Source organism: Anabrus simplex, chromosome X (assembly GCF_040414725.1).
Source record: "Anabrus simplex isolate iqAnaSimp1 chromosome X, ASM4041472v1, whole genome shotgun sequence".
NCBI classification, from domain to species: domain Eukaryota; kingdom Metazoa; phylum Arthropoda; class Insecta; order Orthoptera; family Tettigoniidae; genus Anabrus; species Anabrus simplex.
The window spans coordinates 189,681,259-189,700,900 of NC_090279.1; the positions used below are offsets into that span (position 1 = coordinate 189,681,259).

At 39.0% G+C, this 19,642-nt stretch overlaps 1 protein-coding gene across 1 annotated transcript in view; it reads left to right on the plus strand.

The window, feature by feature from the left end:
* Window positions 1–19,642, plus strand: part of LOC136886764 (phenoloxidase 1) — a 109,685-nt gene that overhangs the window by 68,312 nt on the left and 21,731 nt on the right. The window contains exons 9-11 of the mRNA XM_068230618.1: window positions 3,742–3,906; window positions 7,029–7,157; window positions 18,465–18,653. Of these exons, the coding sequence (XP_068086719.1) occupies window positions 3,742–3,906; window positions 7,029–7,157; window positions 18,465–18,653 (483 nt within the window). The remainder of the gene's footprint in view (window positions 1–3,741; window positions 3,907–7,028; window positions 7,158–18,464; window positions 18,654–19,642) is intronic.

The following is a 19,642-nucleotide window of genomic DNA, read 5'->3' on the forward strand; positions in this document are numbered from 1 at the left end:
TTTTTTTTTTTTTTTTTTTCCCCTGTAGTTTGTTGCATAGGGTTTCCTCTGTAAATGTTGGAACATTTTTCAAGGACACTCTGTACAGAATTCTCAGCCCACAGCAAGCTCATTTCAACTTCCAAGCTCTGCTTCCTGCGTATACCTTTTATCATTTTGTCCCTTCTCTCTTCTCATGTTTATCCAGCTTCTTTCTTAACTGCCACTTCCCACACCAATACTAATGATCTATCTTAATGAAAAGCTCCCTCCTGGTTCAATCAATCAATACTGATCTGCATTTAGGGCAGTCGCCCAGGTGGCAGATACCCTATCTGTTGTTTTCCTAGCCTTTTTAAAATGATTTCAATGACATTCGAAATTTATTGAACATCTCCCTTGGTAAGTTATTCCAATCCCTAACTCCCCTACCTATAAATGAATATTTGCCCCAATTTGTCCTCTTGTATTCGAACTTTATCTTCATATTGTGATCTTTCCTACTTTTAAAGACACCACTCAAACTTATTCGTCTGCTAATGTCGTTCCAAGCCATTTCTCCGCTGACAGCTCGGAACATTCCACTCAGTAAGTAAACTCTTTCAAGATTAAAATTATTGTGTCCACCTTTTCAATAAAAATATATATTTGTATTGAAAAGGTGGACACAATAATTTTAATCTTGAAAGAGTTTACTTATTGTATCTTCAATACGGAACAAAATGAGATTAGTTACTTGTAACATTCCACTCAGTCGAGCAGCTCATTTCCTTTCTCCCAGTTCTTCCCAGCCCAAACTTTGCAACATTTTTGTAACACTACTCTTTTGTCGTAAATCACCCAGAACAAATCAAGCTGCTTTTCTTTGGATTTTTTCCAGTTCTTGAATCAAGTAATCCTGGTAAGGGTCCCATACACTGGAACCTTACTCTAGTTGGGGTCTTACCAGAGACTTATATGCACTCTCCTTTACATCCTTACTACAACCCCTAAACACCCTCATAACCATGTGCAGAGATCTGTATCCTTTATTTACAATCCCATTTATGTGATTACCCCGATTAAGATCTTTCCTTATATTAACACCCAGATACTTACAATGATCCCCAAAAGGAACTTTCACCCCATCAATGCAGTAATTAAAACTGAGAGGACTTTTCCTATTTGTGAAACTCACAACCTAACTTTTAACCCCGTTTATCATCATACCATTGCTTACTGTCCATCTCACAATATTATCGAGGTCATTTTGCAGTTGCTCACAATCTTGTAACTTATTTATTACTCTATAGAGAATAACATCATCTGCAAAAAGCCTTATCTCTGATTACACTCCTTTACTCATATCATTTATATATATATAAGAAAACATAAAGGTCCAATAATACTGCCTTCAGGAATTCCCCTCTTAATTATTACAGGGTCTTCTCTAATTCCCTGAGATCTATTTTCTAGAAATATAGCAACCCATTCAGTCACTCTTTTGTCTAGTCCAATTGCACTCATTTTTGCCACTAGTCTCCCATGATTCACCCTATCAAATGCTTTAGACAGGTCAATCGCGATACAGTCCATTCGATCTCCAGAATCCAAAATACCTGCTGTATCTTGCTGGAATCCTAAAAGTTGAGCTTCAGTGGAATAACCTTTCCTAAAACCGAATTGCCTTCTATCGAACCAGTTATTAATTTCGCAAACATGTCTAATGTAATCAGAAAGAATGCATTCCCAAAGCTTACATGCAATGCATGTCAAACTTATTGGCCTGTAATTTTCAGCTTTATGACTATCACCCTTTCTTTTAAATACAGGGGCTACTATAGCAACTCTCCATTCATTCGGTATAGCTCCTTCAACCGAACAATAATCAAATAAGTACTTCAGATATGGTACTATATCCGAACACAATGTCTTCAGTATATCCCGAGAAATCTTATCAATTCTGGTTTTCAACTTTTGTATGTTATTGTAAATATCATTGTTACCATATGTAAATTTTAATACTTCTTTAGCATTAATCACCTCCTCTATCTGGACATTTTCCTTGTAAGCAACTATATTTACATACTGCTGACTGAATATTTCTGCCTTTTGAAGATCCTCACATACACACTCTCCTTGTTCATTAATTATTCCTGGAATGTCCTTCTTGGAACCTGTTTCTGCCTTAAAATACCTATACATACCCTTCCATTTTTCACTAAAATTTGTATGACTGCCAATTATGCTTGCCATCATGTTATCCTTAGCTGCCTTCTTTGCTAGATTCAATTTCATAGTAAGTTCCTTCAATTTCTCCTTACTTCCACAGCTATTTCTAACTCTATTTCTTTCCAATCTGTACCTCCTTAGCCTCTTTATTTCTCTATTATAATAAGGTGGGTCTTTACCATTCCTTATCACCCTTAATGGTACAAACCTGTTTTCACATTCATCAACAATTTCTATAAACCCATCCCAGAGTCTGTTTAGATTTTTATTTACCGTTTTCCACCAATCATAATTACTTTTTTTAAACTCCCTCCTGCCTGTTTTATCAGCCATATGGTACTGCCTAATAGTCCTACTTTTAAAACCTTCCTTTCTATCACATTTAATTTTAACTACGACAAAAACATCTTTGTGATCACTAATACCATCTATTACTTCAGTTTCTCTATAGAGCTCATCTGGTTTTATCAGCACCACGTCCAGGATATTTTTCCCTCTAGTTGGTTCTGTCACTTTCTGAATTAGCTGTCCTTCCCATATTAGCTTATTTGCCATTTGTTGGTCATGTTTCCTGTCGTTCGCATTTCCTTCCCAATTGACATTTGGTAAATTAAGATCTCCCGCTACAATCACATTCCTTTCCATATCTTTTCCCACATAGCTGATTATATTATGAAATAATTCTGAAGCCGTGTCAGCACTACCCTTTCCCGTTCTGTACACTCCAAAGACATCAAGTTGCCTATTATCTTTAGAAATGAGCCTTACACCTAGAATTTCATGTTTCTCTTCTGTAACTTTTTTGTAGCTTACAAATTCTTTCACCAGAATGAATACTCCCCCTCCCACCGATCAAAAGTAGACTACATGGAAAAAACTTGGATTTTCTCTGCACCGGGCAAAGGATAACTTGTTCAAGTGGGTTTTCTGCAGGGACTCGTTTGTGTGTGCGATGAAGAACAGTCCATACTTCATGTAATGAACTCCGCTACCAGCCCATTTTCCTGAAACATATATGGCTTGTTCCACTGCAGTAGATGTACACTAGCTAAATTTTGATGCGAAGTTTTCCAGACCTGATTTGGTCATGTTCTTTTATATACTGTATTGTATTGATCATTTCTGTATTTTGTGATGGATGTACAGTAATATATTCCTTTTTCCCAGTTAGACGTATATATGTTCCAGATGTGTTTGGCATGAGTAACATTAAATAATCTATGAAAAACAAACCCTCGATAATTATAGAGTCTGTAATGTAGATGGGAAGGAGAAATTATCTCACTGAGGGCTTACAAGAGAGCACCTATGTGGCAGTGAATGGAGACGTGGAGATTTTCCTTGTTCTTTTCTTTTCATCTTTGTTTTTGTTGCTCCTTTCTGTTACTCCTTCTGCATATACTGTAATTGTGTCCTTCTATGTACATATCCCTTCCTAGCTTCTTATCTTTGATTAATTTATGTTCATTCTCTAGTTTGTTCTGTGTCTATCACTTACAGTTTATTCTGTGTTTTACTGACATAACGCTTGCATGATATTTTCATTAACAGGAAAGAGGCGAGTCCGTTCCATTGACAGAACGTGATGGTATCGACATACTCGGCAATATCCTGGAATCTAGCATCTTGACACCCAATCGAAACCTGTATGGAGATCTGCATAACCTGGTCCATGTCGCCCTGAGTTACATTCATGATCCTGATCATCGTCACCTGGTAAGTTGACCATCTTTAACCCCTCAGCGCTGGAGTGTCACACTAAATGCCACTTGCTTGCAGGGGAGGAGGGGCTACTGCTTACAGCAAACCAGGATTGTAAGATGTGTGATATTGGAACCCCTGTTAACCCTTTCCCACCCACATTTTTAGTCCGCATATCACCAGATTTCAACCTATTATTTAGGAAAAATTGAAGCAGAGCACACTGTTTCAGAAAAAGTTAAATATAATAAAAACTGTTGATCACAATGTATTCAAATTTTCAATTATATTATGAAACATACCATCACATCCATTTCCATATTCATTGAGTCATAGGGTTGTTGGTTCAAACCTCCATCCCCTGTAATTGTGGTACTCGACACAAAGGTAGGCTCTATTTGTCACATTCTCATGTTGTATGAATCCCTCTAAACCAATAACCGCGTGATTCTGGAAGTGGAATGTATACTGTATATCAGCTTCTATTTCCTCTGAGCAAGTGTCTTCACATTCTGTATGTATGTTTCCGGAATATGCCTCTTTGAATGCTGCATTGATATATATGCAAGTGGCTATCTCACTGAATAGTTTGTCTCCTCCTAACATATGAAAAAAATAATATATTTCTGATAATACTGTTTCAAAATTATGGACAGGTTCAGCATCATCCATATAATCATTTGGAGTAACAAAATGAAATATTTGTGTTAACTGAAATGCCGTGGCATCACAATCAGGTCCGAATTCTCGATATCCGTTTTCACTCACATCGCTGTGAGTTAATACGTTATTCCCTCACTAAAAATGCACCTCCACCCCTACTCAACGATTCTGTGTCACTTTTGTCGCCTATATTCAGCTCAGTTTCAATATCCACAGTGTTCAATCCCGTCATGTTTACGAATGAAACAGCTGTCCCGCGTTCGGGGAAGTTCAAGACCATTTCCTAGGCGACATTAAGAAAGATTAACATTCTTCTTTCATTTCCTAAGCCTTGTAGAGCATATTGCATGTTCATAAATGCCTCATAAACACTTCAAACCTGAAGAAAACAAAAAACTATCGCATAGCTTGCGTAAGTATCCGGATAATGCAGCCGGGCGCTTTAGGGCGCTAAGGACCGGAAGGCAAAGTGAAGAGTCGGGGGCTTTCGGGCGCTAAGGGCGGGAAAGGGTTAATCAGTAGTTTTGGTACATATGCAAACAAAGTTTTGGTATTGTGTAATACACTCCTTCTACTGTAAATCACAATATACTTTCCTCTGAACCACTTAACTAGACATTCTTCACACTAGAATACATAGGCACCTGATGTGCAAGCACACGGCTCAACATCAAACACCTTGAGTTTTGGCATTTATTTCCACCACAGCAAAACAATTTATCAATGAACTAGCATTGGAATTATGATGACCATCACCCAAGTCATTGTAACTGTTCTTAAAAAGCAAAGTCTCATCATAGAGCCACACTTTACATCTGCTTACCAAGTTCGGTTGTCTTCTTCTTTCCTCTCTTAGTCTCGCACTGGTGCAGGGTCCGCTTTTAAATATGCCATCCTCCACTTCTTGCAGTCAAGGGTGTCAGCTTCACTGATGCCTACAAGACCCATGTCTTTCTTGATGCAGTCGAACCATCGCTTCTCGGGATCAAGAACATCGAGGATCAGATTGGAGGGCTGCATGTATCAATGAGTCCGCAGGGATTTGGACGACATGTCCAAACCATCTAAGTCATGCTTCTCGCATCTTCTCTGGAATAGGTGGCACTCCCAGTCATCCAGTGACCAATGTAACATTTTCATGTCCATACCATGTAGAATTTGGTTGTGCTTTTTTGTTGTAGACCAGCATTCCAACCGATAGAGTGCAACTGGTCAGACCATAGATTTTTAGACTTTTTCTTGCAGGCTGGTGGGAATTTTCTTGTCACATAGCACACCAGTGACCTGGTGACACTTCAGCCATGTAGCATTTACTCATGCTTGGGTGTTTGGTAATGTCTCTCCGTCTGAAGTGATACAAAGAACACCAGACAGCCATGATGGCACTGGCTTGAAATTTATAACCAATCTCATTGTAACAACCTTTTTAGAATTCTACACTACACTTTGAAAATTTACACAATCAGACTTATAAGAACTGTTAAGCAACATCCAACATGGTCACCTCCTTGTCGAGTGACCACTATACACTTCGGGAGTTCTGAGAGAAGTCTACCTTCACCTTCACTGGGGAATGTCGAGAATTCCCCCACTTACACCAACACACTGGTACACTGAGAGAGAACCAAATCACATACCCTCACAGTTAAGCAACATCCACCAGGAACACCCTTTGAATGAGTGAGTGCCATACATTAAACGGCCTTTTGCCACAACATGAGAGCAGCTTATTGGATGGAATATCAAAATGCAGCAAAACAGGTGTTTCTTTTTTTTTTTTTAAGACTGAGAAGTCAGAACACTATTAATTGTAATTAACTGAGATTTTCAATCACTGTAATCAAATTATGATTCCCAAACAGAACTCTAATTTTTGACTCAAAATTCAACCAAATTAAAATATTTATGCGACAACCACAGAAAGAGATGTTTTATCATATGAGTGAGGTAATGTGCTAAGTCATATGATTAATATTATTTCTTCTTGACAAGGGCTACTGAACAGCAGTTGACACACAGTATACACAATTTCAACAGGGACTAATATCCAGGAACAAGAACTGAGAGTTGTCACCTGACACTGGCCCGGGAAATTTGATCTGGTATATTATTGGTATTGTTGTCTGGCTCCACGGCTAAATGGTTAGTATGCTGGCCTTTGGTCACAGGGGACTCGGGTTCGATTCCTGGCAGGGTCGGGAATTTTAACCTTAATTGGTTAATTTCGCTGGCATGGTGGCTGATGTATGTGTCGTCTTCATCATCATTTCATCCTCATCATGACGCATAGGTCGCCCATGGGCGTCAAATCAATAGACCTGCATCTTGTCCTCGGACACTCCCGGCACTAAAAGCCATACGCCATTTCATTTTTTTCATTGGAATTCTTTCTCACTAAAAGATTGAACTAATTCTTTTGTTTTGTTTAACTCATCATTGTCGATAAATATCTAATAATTATCTCTGTTTCCTAGGAAAATTTAGGTGTTATGGGTGACTCTACAACTGCCATGAGGGATCCTGTCTTCTACCGCTGGCATGCATTTGTTGACGATATTTTCGAGGAATTTAAGAGAACCTTACCAAGGTACACAGTAGATCAGGTAAGCTATAGTTAAAACATTTGGGCAAGTATAAGAGTTGTTAAACACAGATTGGTGTCTAGAAACGTGTGCCATATGTATTGGACAACACGCACTATATCAAAACAATAACATACTGGAAACATGGAAACTTATCTGGGTTTCTTCTTATTCTACTCTTATCCCAACACATCAGTTCTGAAGACCTGTCAAGATGGTCCCTCACTGAGTTTTGATGTTCGCCCTCCTGATGAAGCTGAACTAGCTCATCGGGGGCTGAGAAGGTACGGATCTAGAACAGACCCTCTCAGGGTGCATGTGCCCATGCACTGCATGGTGCAAGGTGCAGGAGACGACTTCACTAGGTTGACCAGAGTGCAAACCCCCACTCCACTTCCCCATCACCTGTCTCACCGGTTCGGCCTGTCTTTGCCTTCTCCACTTTCCCCGCTGATTCTCCCCTCACTGTGAAATCTTCCTTTGAGAAATTCTCATAGAATTTCAGCAAAGCCTATGTATTAGAAAATAGATCTTTTTGATTAACTTATCACATAATTATTGTCCCGCGGATTAAGCATCTAGCTTTATCATCATGACTGACAAAAAATACAAAAGTTTCCAGTTCGATTGAAATGGACTAACGGAAGTCTTTGCTTTCTTCGAAACAGGTTGCTCGATTAGTATGTTGTTGTCTTGTGCTTATCTATTCCACTGACAAACAAGCCGTCTATCACCGAACGCTTCTTTGCTCTCAGCACACTACACCATCCGAATCAAGCCGAGTCAGACCAATGCACCGTGAACGAAGTCTCTGCATCTCGATTTGTACGCGTGAGATTTTAGGCATTTGAGAGGCCCTGATCTAGAATATGGGTGTCAAAGCTTGCCTGTGTTAGAAATACGAGGGGCGGACTATATTGTTTTACACTTCATTTTTTGTATGTCCGGGTGTGGTTCACATTTCACTTTTGAAGGTGGTGACGTGTAACTAGTGTCTTGTTCCACCGTTTGGTAGCAGTACATGCACGAATGCACTCGTCATAGCCATTTCATAACAACACTGTCAGTGCAGGAGCAGACAATATGGAAAGCAACCATCAGGGACAGTGCTATACGACTTGGTTCCTATTAAAAGAAGGCATGACCATTGCAGAAATTCATCAGCGCTTGGTGGCAGTCTGTGGAGAAAATGCGCCATCATGGAAAACAGTTTACAACTGGGTGAAAGGTTGGAAAACATGGCACACATCGGTGGACAAGGAAGGAATGTGACAGTGTCAACATCAGCCAACATTGCCCGGTTCGAATAGGCCATCCAAGAAAACAGGTGCATCACATTTACAGAAATGGAGGCAGCCACGGGAATTAATCGAAACACCCTGCACCGGATCGTGCACGGCCGCTTACAGTTGGGGAGGGTGTCATCCACGTGGGTGCCTAGGCTCTTGTCTGCAGACGAAAAGCAGAGGCATGTGGACGTGTGCAGAGAACTTTTGCAACGCCATGATCAAGTTCCAGCCGACTTCATGGCTAGGCTTGTGACTGGTGATGAGACATGACCACCGCTGCCATTGATCAAATGGAGTTCATGGTGCTGCCACACCCACCATACTCTCCCAACTTGGCACCAAGTGATTATCATCTGTTGGGGAACATGAAGAAACCTCTGCGTGGTCGCCGTTTTACAGAACTGGACACAGCTGTCAAGGCATGGGTATGCAGCACTCCGAAATAATTGTTTCACGAAGGTCTGGAGAGACTGACACATCGATGGCTAAAGTGCACACAGTTACAAAGAGATTATGTTGAGAAGGTGGACGTAACGACTGATGTGTAATGTACTTCATTGGGTATAAAAAATAAAGCGTAAAACATTATAATATGCCCTTCATACCTGTACACGAGGGGGCAAGTCGCTTCGCCTCAGGTGCGATGATGATTATTGTTTTAAGAGGAAGTACAACTAGGTAAACATCCTCAATATAATACTATCAGAGAGAAAAAATGAAGGTATCAGCCAAAGGAAAGACAAGGGCTACAAAGGGCATGAAAATGAAAGACTCCCCAGGCCTCAAGCACTCTAATACCGTCCGGGTCATAAAAGAACAAGAAGTCACCAAGGGAGGTCGGATAAGATAGATGAAAGTGAGGAGCATGACACAAGTAATCGTTGAAACATTCATCTAGATAGGCTGTGGCATAAGGATTGATTGGTTAGTGTGTATTTGTGTACTTCTGTATCAACATGGTTGCATGAAGAGATGCTACTCTTATCATAGCCAATTTTCTTTTAAGTTTATAAAAGCATGATGTTTTGCTACAGAAGCAATATGGTAGCGGGATAGAATTTGGTGCTATTCTGCTTCATAAATGTTCATAGGAGAATTGAGCATATTAAGCCCCTAAAATATCAATGCCTCTTATTTTGTACTTCATTGCTTATGGCAACCTTTAAAGTAATTATTTATTTTCTTGGTACAGGGTGATTACAAAGCATGTTCTTTGGCACATTTTATACAAACGCCGCCTTTAACACATTTTATTATGTATGTTCTTTCATGACGGAATATACCAAGGTATACATGTATTGTACGAAGTACCGTAGTTATGGCCTGACACGGGCGACTTTTGGGAAACTCGGGTTTATCCTTGAGAACTCTGTGATTCCAATCAACCCCAAACAGATGATATACGAGTCGTGAATGTTGCTGATTGCTAGACTCTCACAGAGTAGTGCCAGGTGCCTAAAATTTTGCCAGTGTGCCATGCTCGGAATCAGTCATGGGGACAGAGTGTGAAACGAAAGAAAGACAAGGGCCACGAAGGGTGTGAAAATGAAGGACTCCCCAGGCCTTGCAACCTAATTCTGTCAGGGCTGGAAAAGAACAAGAGTTGGTCAAGGGAGGTCAGATAGAATCAATGAAAGTGAGGAGCCTGACACAAGTAAGTGGAAACAATGGCAGGACTCAGCTAAGGGCCCCGTGGTTACTAATCCATGCTTCCAAAGTTTGGAATCCTTGGGGCCTTTGTTAGTGCCTTTTACAAGAGGCAGGCGATACTGGTGGGTGTTATTCTACCGCTCCTACCCACAGGGTGAAGGGAAGACTTGGGAGTAAGGAGACAAGATGCTCAAATAAGTGGTATATTCCAAACTGTCAGTGCAGAAAAATGAAATGGTGTATGGCTTTTGGTGCCGGGAATGTCCGAGGATGAGTTCGGCTTGCCAAGTGCAGGTCTTTTGAACTGTCGCCCGTAGGTGACCTGCATGTGGTGATGAGGAAGAAATGTTGATGAAGACAACACATACACCCAGCCCCCGTGCCATTGGAATTAACCAATTATGGTGGATAATACATTTCGTGCAATGTAAACACTTGAAACAGACACACTGGCGAACTCGGATGTTAGATTTGCGATACAGCAAAACCTTGTTAGTTTGAAGTCATTGCGACGCAAAAATCAGAATTCGAATTTCATGATTTTGAATTAACCGCCAACTCGTACATTATTTTTTGGATTACTGTACTGCATCATAAAATATTTTAAGACCCGTTACTGCATGCAATTAACATTGATTTACAGTTTAAACCCTTCAAATACCATGGAAAGAACTATTTCCGAAAAATATCCAACACGGTGCATTTACATTATTCAAATAATGTACTTGGATAAATCACTGGCAAACATAAATTAAGAGATATAAATTTCATTGTGAATGGTCCGTATTGAACTGTGATTACAATTAAAATTAAAAAATTAAAAGTACAATAGTTCCACCTTTTCAATACAAATTCAAGTAAATTGGGTTACTTTACAGAAGAAACCTCATCTCACGCGACGAAAGAAAAAAAACACGATTCAAAGACGAGGACAAATTATGCTGGCTCCCCTGTGCAAGTGCTTTATTTTATGGATTACTGTACTGTTTGCATCTTTAGATGCCTTGTACTTGCACTGAAAGTACCCAATGCCCTTAAAACTTTGTGGCTTATCCAACGTTCCTATGATGAAGGGAGGAAGTCTTTCGCTTCCGTCTGTCTTGTAACACAGTACAGTGAACCCATCTCCTTAAACAAAGTCCGTTTGGGCAAAAAAAAAAAAAAAAGCAGTTTCATTAGCATTGGCAATATAGTTCGGTGCGTACAAATTTATTATAATTATGAGCCACACTTTTTTGCCAACTGTCAGTATCGCCAGTGTTCATGGATTCTGCTTCTCTGCACACTGCCTGTTACAAGATATTGTGGCATTCCTCAAAATGCTGAATACAAAAGAATTATGATTTCACTATGAAACTCACTGTCAACACACCGAAGTGAAAGTGCGGAAAGCTGCCCCTGCACATTCCGGAAGACGCATTCTATCATGACACAGAAATTTTGAATTTAAATTACTCTATAAAATACTATTTTTTTTTAAATGTAAACAGTTTTAAATTAAATGGGGTCAGTTTTCTTCCATATGCAGTTACACAAAGCATAACTGTACACCCAACATCGAAAACTAGGTGAGCAGAAGTATGTTGCCAACCTGATTATATTAGACATGTTTGCGAAATTAATAACTGGTTCGATAGAAGGCAGTTCGGTTTTAGGAAAGGTTATTCCACTGAAGCTCAACTTGTAGGATTCCAGCAAGATATAGCAGATATCTTGGATTCAGGAGGTCAAATGGACTGTATCGCGATTGACCTGTCTAAAGCATTTGATAGGGTGGATCATGGGAGACTACTGGCAAAAATGAGTGCAATTGGGCTAGACAAAAGAGTGACTGAATGGGTTGCTATATTTCTAGAAAATAGACCTCAGAGAATTAGAGTAGGCGAAGCTATATCTGACCGTGTAATAATTAAGAGGGAAATTCCTCAAGGCAATATTATTGGACCTTTATGTTTTCTTATATATATATCAATGATATGTATAAAGAAGTGGAATCAGAGATAAGGCTTTTGCAGATGATGTTATTTTGTACAGAGTAAAAAATAAGTTACAAGATTGTGAGCGGCTGCAGGGTGACCTCGATAGTGTTGTGAGATGGACGGTGGGCAATGGTATGATGATAAACGGAGTTAAAAGTCAGGTTATGAGTTTTGTAAATAGGAAAAGTCCTTTCAGTTTTAATTACTGCATTGATGGGGTGAAAGTACCTTTTGGGGATTATTGTAAGTATCTGGTTGTTAATAAAAGGAAAGATCTTCATTGGGGTAATCACATAAATTGGATTGTAAATAAAGGGTACAGATCTCTGCACATGGTTATGGTTAAGGGTTGTAGTAAAGATGTAAAGGAGAGGGCATATAAGTCTCTGGTAAGACCCCAACTAGAGTATGGTTGCAGTGTATGGGACCCTCACCAGGATTACTTGATTCAAGAACTGGAAAAAATCCAAAGAAAAGCAGCTTGATTTGTTCTGGGTGATTTCCAACAAAAGAGTAGCATTACAAAAATGTTGCAAAGTTTGGGCTGGGAAGGATTGGGAGAAAGAGGATGAGCTGCTCGACTAAGTGGTATGTTACATGTTATAAAACTCATGATTAATCCATATTTAAAGTTGCTATAATTTAAAAAAACCGATGAAGCTATTTATTAAACCACCTAATCAATACTTTGCGTCCACTTATATATGGTTATACATATACATAGTAACACTTAACACTTTTGGGACATGTTTTGTCCTTTATTGTAGGGCATCTTCAGCCTAATATAATCTTAAAAATATTACACATAATATTAAACAGAGAAGCTACAAAATTAGCCTTGTAACCTTAATACTAAAAATATTGGTACACTTAATGTGAAAATGGAATACATTTGATAAAATAATGAACAATGTCAGTGGAGCACTGTCTATGGTTATCCTAAAATCATTTGGTCCGAGACTAATACTTCTTCTTATATAAATTTTGAAGTTCTAATAAAATGGATCAGTTAAATTTGTCTATTATTTCTCCTAATGCAATATTACATACATATTTTCTAACAAATTACAGGCGATATCACAAACACAGAAAAATATGTCTTGCAAAAGATATGGTCAAGGCTGCAACTTTTGTCATTAATTTGAAGGTAGTAAAATACTCAAAGGGTAGTTGAATTAATGTGGAAACTGAAGCCTCGATATTCTATCGTGAGAAATGTGGCACGTCATGCAGGCAATATTTGAAAGCATCCTTTTCTGGGCAAGATATGTAGATGACACCATAGTAATTATGGATGAGAGCATCACAGACGCTGCTACCACCCTCATTAATGTAAATAACATTGACCCGCATATAAACTTTACACTTGAATCCGAAATTGAATGGAAAATTAATTTTTTAGAGTTAACTATTATCAGGCACCCAAGCTACTTAAGATATAAGATTTTCAGAAACCCCACCCAAACAGTCACTACAATCCGTCAAGATTCTTCACACCCCCAAATTCACAAACGAGCAGCGTACAACAGCATGGTGTACCGAGCCTTCATTATTCCAATGTCTAAAAGAGACCTCAAAAATGAGTTGAACACTATTAGGTATAGCTAAATCTAATGGATACAACAGTTTCTTTATTGAAAAAGTAATCAATAAATATAAATATCGCCCCTCTACCACTCTGAAAAAAGATAACAGAACAACTCCTCCCTTTCTATTTTTACGTTCAACGAACAAATTTACAAAGTCACCAACATTTTGTAAAAGTAGTTTTCAAAACCAACAATAGGAATGCACAAGTATTCTTCTTCTTCTTTTCTTTATGGGGCCTCTAAATATTAGTTCCTAATTAGCGTCGACCTTCAAGATCTTTTGCTACCATGTTTTTTCTTTATTCCCACCTAGATATACCTGCTCCCTTCACAAAGCTGCATGTTGTTCTTATTGGGTCTTCTTGGATTTTTTCTCTCTCTTCACCTGGTAGTTCTAGAGTGGAGAGTCTGATTCTACCCAGCGCCTCACATTCAAAAAGTATGTGTTCATCTGATTCCTCTGCTTCATTGCATTTCCTACATATGTTGTCTCTTATTACTCCAATTCTAAGAAGGTGTTTTTTCAGATGGCAGTGTCCTGTCAACAGTCCTACTACCCATCTTATATTTTCTCTGCTGAGTTTCAACAGTTCTTTAGTATGCTTTTCGTTTGGTCCTTTTATCAGTTCCTTTGCAAGCCTGCATCCTGGAGTATTTTTCCAGTTCTCCATTTGTTTCTGTTTTACTCATTTTACTATGTAGTATTGCACTTGTCCATAGGAAATCCCACATACAGGTTCTGGGCCTAATAAATATGTTTCTGCTCCTTTCCTGGCCACTTTGTCTGCCTTTTCATTTCCTTCTATACCTGCATGCCCTGGTACCCATATTATTTTGACAATGTTTTACTTTGAGAGCTTCAGGAGAAGTAAATGGCAATACCAGACAGTTCTGGATATTATTCTGACTACCTCTAGTGCCTTAATGGCTGCTCAGCTGTCTGTAAAAATGAAAATGTTCTTATTCCTATAGTTCATTTTCAGATTTTCTTCAAGACATGTTGTGATAGCTATCATTTCAGCTTGAAAGACTGTTGTGTCTTTCCAGGCTCATCTGGATTGATCCCTCCTGTTTTCTCCCATTGATCCCTCCCCCTGTGCCATCCTTAGTCTTTGAGCCATCAGTCCACCTCACTATATCTACTTTTTCAGTATTCCATTTGTTGATATCCCAGTCTTCTTTTCTTAATATCTGGGTCTCAAATGGTTTTTCAGAGTTGTACTTTGGTATCATATGATCAGAAGGCATGTGTAGAACTTCCTCTGTTATTACTCTGTTAATTTTACAGTGTCCTAGATTGGGTCTTTGTGCATTCCAGCACTCTGATTGTGCCAGTCTATATGAACTCATTCTAGCCTTTCCTTTTATGAAATTGCATAGTGATGGGAGGTCTAGTAAAGTATTCAAGGCTTCTGTTGGCGTAGTTCTCATAGCCCCAATCTGTAGGCTATCCAATCTACTGATGACTTTTCTTTGACTTACTTTCTCCTTTACAATGGCGAAAAATGAAAGTATCCTCCTATTCAATACATCATATATTCCGTCATTAGACGGAGTAAACAAGTTCAGACATGTTTCGGCTCGTTTGAGCCATCTTCAGTGAGAAAAATTAGGGGGGTTGGAATAATTTACATAATATGAGTTGAAAAAATGCTAAAAAACATAATGAAAGCGCAAATGAAAAAAACAAACAAAAGAGAGCCTAGACGGAAACAAAATAGCATAAATATACAATATTTACATCAATATGCAGAGCAAAAAACAACTTATTGCGACAAAATTCAGTGAAACAGGTGTTAATTTGAAATAATAATTGATACTAAAAACTGCGTTAACCTAAGAAACAAGGGAATGAGAAAACAAATGATGCAGATGGAAATGAATAATAGTAGCACATGGTGAGGTTGTGGACCTCATAGTTTACAAATTATTAGTTTATAAAAACGACAAAACAGTTTGAAATCGCTGTCAAAATCCTAGTGGAAACCCATCACATAAAATTGGTCAGGAGGAGAGCGGGAGCAAACATTTTGAGAGAAACCAAGCCTGAATTAACCTGCAGGTGAAAAGCCTGTGATAAGGAGAAAAAACACCTTAAATTTAAGGCTTCAGAAATAGCAGCATTCTTAATATCTTCTCAATCTAGCGGTCCCTTTCTTCATTATTGTTTCATAATGTTGGCTGGTGTTTTGCCTTATTATAGAGGGGTCGGAAGGGCCGCATATAAAAATATGAGAAGCTGTGTTAGGTAGAAGACAGATGCATAGTAAATTGTAGTAATCTAGTGGAAACCGTCAATGAAGTTCTAATCTGTAAAGGAAAAAAAATGTACTTTCTCCCACCACATGATTGCAGCATAGGCCATCAACGGTCTAATGATCATTGTGTATACCCACATTACCATTGATGGTCTTAGGCCCCATGTCTTCCCAACGGCTCTTTTACATGCATACAGCAAGTTCTTGGCCCGAGTTATGTTCCTTTCTATATGTGGATTCCAGGTTAGATTTTTATCTAACACTACACCTAGGTGCAGTGCCTGTTCTTCCATATATATATCTTGCCCAAAGAGCTTCACTGATCTCTGTCCCTCTAATTTCCTCCTTCTTGTAAAAGGGACCAGAATTATCTTGTTCAGATTGACTGATAGTTGTTCTTCCCGAAACCAGTTCTCCACAAGGTTGAGTGATCTTTGCATGAGGTCCTGGATAACACTCGTCACCTTACCTCATACCACAATCACTAGGTCATCTGCGTATCCTTGTGTATAGAAACCCTGTTCATTGAGCACCACAAGGTTCCACAACAGACGGGAAAGAACTCCCTGAGCACAGCCTCGGGTGGCCCTAACCACCAGCGTTTCTTCCAACAAGGTTGCTTCTATCTTCCTTCCGTCTAACATGGATTTAATCCATTTGACGACGGTTCTACTCACCTTGCTCTTTTCCAATGCTTTGATCATAGAGTCATAGGTTGTATTGCTGAAGGCTCCTTCTATATCTAAAAATGCCACCAGTGCAATTTAACAGTGCATCTGAGAACTGTGACTTCGCTCAGGAATATGGTAGTGAGGATGAAGATAATTTTTTACATAACCTCACTACATTGAACAATTGGGACTGGAGTTTGGCCAGTCATGTTCCAAAAGGCAACGCACGTGCAGTTGTTGGGGACCTAAATACTACAGTGTCTGGGTGATAATGCTACAGAATATGATGTTGTGAGTCCGTTCCTTACTGACACTTTCTGGGAGGCAATGTGCAAGGAAACCAATGCCTATGCAAATAAAATTCTGGAAGATATCACCCTTCCTGATTACGCAACTCTAGGAGGTCCAATGAGAATACTGGGAAGGCAATGGGGTCATTTTCCTGAAAAGATTGCTCCTACAGCAAGTAAATCAGTCCCATCAACGAGATGTAAATTCTGTTTTGAGCGTGGAATCTGGAAGGAATCTTGCTTTGAGTGTAACAAATACAAAGTTGCCCTTCACGTGGATAGATGTTTCAAGGTGACCCATACCTTAAAAGACTTCAGTTGATTGTAGTAAGTTAACTCTAACCCAAAATGTTGTTAGTTTGATGCAGTATGCTTTTGTAACCATTTTAGCATCCATAACATAAAAAGTAGAAAAAAATAATCGCATTCCAATGTACATTTCTCAAGGAAAATCTTTGCGTGGCAATGGGTTAATTTTGGCCGTGATGAATTTCTTTTGTTTTCCTTTCACTATCCACTCTTATGATTGTTGCTCATGGTAAAATTTTCTATCAAATTTATTGTATAATAATTTAATTTTATAAAATTTATGTTGCTCACGGTCAAATTCAAGTTTTATAAAACCTTTGATAAAACTTTTCATAAAATAGGACATGTTCTATTCCGTAAAATTAATTTTACAAAACAAACCAATCAGCGAAGCTGACATCACGATGATGCTTGTGCTACGTCGTGAGTAGATTGTGTAGCTCGATTGTAAACAAACACTTCTCTCTAAAATGGCAGGATCCGGGTGGATTAAGGAAGCTGTTAGTGTTTTACTGACGAATACCAGAAATAACCTTGTTTGTACGAAGTTAAAATGCCACTTTACCACAACAGAAGTGCAGGAAGAGGCAGAAAACACAATCGTCTAATTCCTATATGAATGCTGGTCTTCTAACCTCAACTAATTTTCGACCAAGGACAGCAATCCTCTACCTTCTTCTCTTCTTTTGATCCAATCCCAAGTCCAGCATTTCCTGGCATTTCTTTTCTTCCTTTTTACCACTGTACAACATATAATTGCATCTAAGGCAGCAAGTTTTGCTTTGTTTGTTGGAGCCATAGTCTCAAACACACTGTAAGTTGAAGAGTTTATCCTTGGTTTAAAAGTTTATCGATAGATGGCAGCACATACGCATCTTAGTTCAGAAGTTAGTTCATAGATGGCCACCCTGATGCTTCCACGGATTTTATAAAATAATTTTACCGTGAGCAACACAACTTGTTTTCACCAAATTTTTATAAAATTAATTGTACAACAAATTTTACGAAACATTTTACCGTGAGCAACAGGCATTACAACATGTCCAAACCAAGTTAGCTGTCACTTGCTTCTGTACCTGCACTCTTTCTTCTTCCGTTTAAGTCTCATTACAGATTCTCCCTCTTCTCGTCATGCACTCATTTGTTCAATATGTCCGGAATATTTATTTTAATCTTATAACTCAACTTTGCCAGTTATATTATTTTCTGTATGTCTTTATTCCTAATTCCTTGTCTTCTGTAATGCTAGTATTTTTATCTTGAGTGCTGAATGCAAGTTATTTCTGTTTACAGTTAAATTTCAGTGGTGTCCGTGTGACCAATATCGAGGTACTGCAGAGAGGTGGAGGTAGAAATGTATTCAACACTTTCTGGCAGAAAAGCGACCTAGACCTCTCCAGAGGAATGGACTTCATGCCCCGTGGACCGGTGTATGTCCGCGTAACACATTTGCAGCACGTCCCATTCACGTACCATATCCAGGTGAGCGGCCGCACAGCTTATCTGAAATAATACTACATTACATGTGCAATCAGGGATAAGGCTGTTTGCAGATGATGTTATTCTGTACAGAGTAATGAATAAGTTACAAGATTGTGAGCAACTGCAAAATGACCTCGATAATGTTGTGAGATGGACAGTAGGCAATGGTATGATGAAAAACGGGGATAAAAGTCAGGATGTGAGTTTCACAAATAGGAAAAGTTCTCTCAGTTGTAATTGCTGTGTTGATGGGGTGAAAGTTCCTTTTGGGGACCATTGTAAGTTTGTTGTTTGTTGTTGTTAGTCGTTTAGTCGCTTTTGACTCTCCGTGACCCCATAGACCAAAGTGCGCCATTTCTTCCTGCCGTATACTATTTTCCGAAGTCTTTCTAAATTGAGAGCCTTGGCTTCCTTGATGCCATCAATCCACCTCATCCGTTGTTGCCCTCTTCTCCTGTTACCATCAGTCTTCCCCAGCATTAAGGTCTTTTCCAGTGAATCATGTTTTATCATAATATGACCAAAGTACTTTAGTTTTTGTCTGAGTATTTGACCTTCCAGTGAACAGCCTGGGTTGATTTCCTGTAATATGGACTTATTAGATCTCTTCGCAGTCCACGGAACTCTAAGGAGTTTTCTCCAACACCATAGTTCAAATGCGTCTATATAAGGAAAGATCTTCATTGGGGTAATCACATAAATGGGACTGTAAATAAAGGGTACAGATCTCTGCACATGGTTATGAGGGTATTTAGGAGTTTTAGTAAGAATGTAAAGGATAGAGCATATAAGTCTCTGGTAAGACCCCAACTAGAGTATGGTTGCAGTGTATGGGACCCTCACCAAGATTACTTGATTCAAGAACTAGAAAAATCCAAAGAAAAGCAGCTCAATTTGTTCTGGGTGATTTCCGACAAAAGAGTAGCATTACAAAAATGTTGCAAAGTTTGGGTTGGGAAGACTTGGGAGAAAGGAGACAAGCTGCTCGA